Source organism: Merops nubicus, unplaced genomic scaffold, assembly GCF_000691845.1.
Source record: "Merops nubicus isolate BGI_N331 unplaced genomic scaffold, ASM69184v1 scaffold3426, whole genome shotgun sequence".
Lineage (NCBI taxonomy): Eukaryota > Metazoa > Chordata > Aves > Coraciiformes > Meropidae > Merops > Merops nubicus.
Genome location: NW_008614162.1, coordinates 752 through 3555, shown reverse-complemented (window position 1 = coordinate 3555; position 2804 = coordinate 752). Strand labels below are relative to the sequence as shown.

General features: G+C 58.2%; 1 protein-coding gene across 1 annotated transcript in view; it reads left to right on the top strand.

Moving 5' to 3' along the window:
* CAPN1 (calpain 1, (mu/I) large subunit) overlaps positions 1–554 on the top strand; it is an 8856-nt gene extending 8302 nt beyond the window's left edge. Inside the window, exons 19-21 of the mRNA XM_008942108.1 lie at positions 80–196; positions 272–330; positions 528–554. Of these exons, the coding sequence (XP_008940356.1) occupies positions 80–196; positions 272–330; positions 528–554 (203 nt within the window). The remainder of the gene's footprint in view (positions 1–79; positions 197–271; positions 331–527) is intronic.
* Positions 555–2804: the final 2250 nt, after the last annotated feature.

Sequence of the window (2804 nt, the reverse complement as noted above, 5' to 3'; positions counted from 1 at the left end):
GCCCCTTTGGGTGGGGCATGGACTTTCACAGTTGCACTCTCCTGCCTCCCTGGGGCACTGACTGCTCTCTGCTTTGGAGGTTTCAAGCTGAACAACAAGCTGCATCAGGTGGTGGTGGCCCGCTATGCAGATGCTGACATGGGCGTGGACTTCGACAATTTTGTCTGCTGCCTCGTGAAGCTGGAGGCCATGTTCAGTGAGTGGTGGCTCTAGGGCAGGGAGGGCAGGGACAGAGGGATGCAAAGCTCACCTTGTTCTTCTGCCCTTGCAGGGTTCTTCTACAGCATGGACTCTGAAGGCACTGGCACCGCTGTCATGAACCTCTCTGAGGTGAGAACTCAGCCCAGTGGGAGGTGGGATGGGAGACAAGGGGAGAAGGCATTAGGGTGAATGGTGCACCTGGGGTGGGTGGAAGAAAGCCCTCCAGCCTCTTTGGTAGGGAAAAAAAAACAAACATAAAAGATCACAATGAGAAGACAAGATTGCTGTGGGCTCCTGTGCTCATCCCTTCTCCCTCTTCTTCCCAGTGGCTGCTGCTGACGATGTGCGGCTAGGAGCCATGACAGATCTGCTGTGACTGGGACACCCCGGCAGGCCAGGCCCCCTCCAAGTGCCTCCCCTTGGATCCGTGGACACAGGATACTCTTACCCCTTGCTCCATCCCATGCTGAGCCACCAGCCCTGCCTCAAGCAAGCCTCACGCCACCCTCATCGGGGGCCAAGGCAGGCAGGGGATGCCTTTCTCCTTTCCTGGGCTGGGCTTCCTTCCATTCCCCCCTTCCTCTCTCCCCACCCCAGAAGAGGAGGAAGGCAAGCAGCATGGAGTACCTGTGCATCCATGCACCGAGCTGGGTGGGAGCAAAGGAGCAGGCTGGGGACTGGCTGTGGAGCAGGGAGAGGCTGTAGGGGGAAGAGAGGGGGGTCTCCCATCGCTTGCTGTAGTGCTGTCCACCCCCGCTGCAGCGCATAGCCTGCCTCTGCACGTGCCTGGGAGCATCAGCAGGTACTGCCCTGCCCAGGCAGAGGCAGCGGGGAGCCAGAGTGGCCTTCTGGAAGGAAGGGCCATGCTGCTCTTCTGGAAGCCCGTGCACTGTACTCATCACCACTAAACACGACCAAAGCGTGGAGCCTGCTGGCTCTTTCTGCGTGGCCTTTTACACATCCCTCCCCCCTCCATGCCCCTGCCTTTGCCCCACTGCTGGGTCGAGCCCTGCAACTTAAGCACTGAATCTTTGGGGGCTGCCCTGCCGCCCTGTAGTGCAGCAGAAGCTCCTCTCTTCCTCGTGGGCACAGCAATGCCACTGCTGTCACAGCAGCTTGGCCTCCCCTCCTAGCCCTGGAGGCTCCTGGGGCATCTGCTGCTCCTGCCTATGGCCGACAGCAGGGCTGGGCAGGGCCAGCACCCAAGAGGTGATGTCTTCCCCCAGAGAGGAGGGGGTGGTAGTTTGTGGGGGGGGTCCCCTGCATACAGTTTAGGTGTTTTCCCCCTTTCCCTCACCCTCCTACACGGTTACACTCTCCTCTTCCCTTGGGCTCCTTCGCCCAGTGCGGACGGGCTCCAGTGCCAACATACTTGCACTTCTCTGTGCTCCTACACTCCCCTCACCTTCTTCTGGGGTAAGAGGGTGGCTCCAGCTTGGCGGTGGGTGACAGCTTATCCTTTGCCCTGTAGAGGCAGGCAGGTCAGTAGCTTCCCCAGGCCCCCATGGTCGCTGGAGGACGCTCCTGCAGCAATAACCACTGCTGTGCCCGGCAGCTCCGCTTCCTCACCCCGCTCACTGTGCACTCCAGGAATAAACTGAGATCTGTTGGACCCGTGGCCTGGGCAGTAACTTGGGGGTCGTGTCCTCCCTCCACTCACCATGGCTGTGGGTGGGGGGTTGAGATGTAGGGCCAAGCCCAAGGCACGTCACTTGCCCAGCCTGGGCCATGGATGGGGGAGCAGCACCAGGTACAGGTATCCCCATGGGGATGGGGGGGTCCATATTCCCTAGGGTTTTATAAAATTTATCTCTTCCTTTTCAGAGGGGTCTTAATGGCAACACGCAGGGGCAGCACCATGTAGGAGAGGTGTACTGCTTGTCAAAGTGAGAGCAAGCAGCATGCTGCTAGTGGGGCCATTCAGTTACCCCAGGGCTTTTTCATAGAATCATAAAATCATTAAGGTTGAAAAAGACCTCTAAGATCATCAGGTCCAACCATCAACCCAATATTACCATGACCAGTAAACCATGTCCCAAAGTACCATGTCTACACGTCTTTTGAACCCCTCCAGGGATGATGACTCGGCAGCCTGTTCCAGTGCCTCACCACTCTTTCAGGAAATAAATTCTTCCTGATAGCCAATCTAAACCTCCCCTGGTGCAACTTCAGCCCATTTCTTCTCATCCTATCACTAGTTTCAAGTGAAGGAAAAGACAGTGCTTAGTCTCTAGTGTTGGTGGGAGGAGGAAACTGTTAGTGCTGGGCTGGGGTGATGGGCCAGGGTGGCTTAACCCCAGCCTGTGCCCTAGGGAGCCGTGCTCCCACTCAGCTAGGGCAGCCTGGCTCTGGCCACAGTGTCCCAGAGGCCTCCCCGTGGCACTGCTGGGTGCCTCTGCCATGCGAGCAGCTGGAGCAGTTTAAACATGCATCCTCCTGCCTTACCAGCAGCCTGGCAGTGGCTGAGGCAGCCCGTGAGGCTGGGTTTGGCCCGGCGGACTTTGTGCTGGGGCAGATTAACCCTGGTCACCGTTTGATGCCCTGGCCAGCACCTTGCCAAGGTCTCCTCTGCTGGTGGCAGAGCTGGGGTCTGCTCTTAAAGA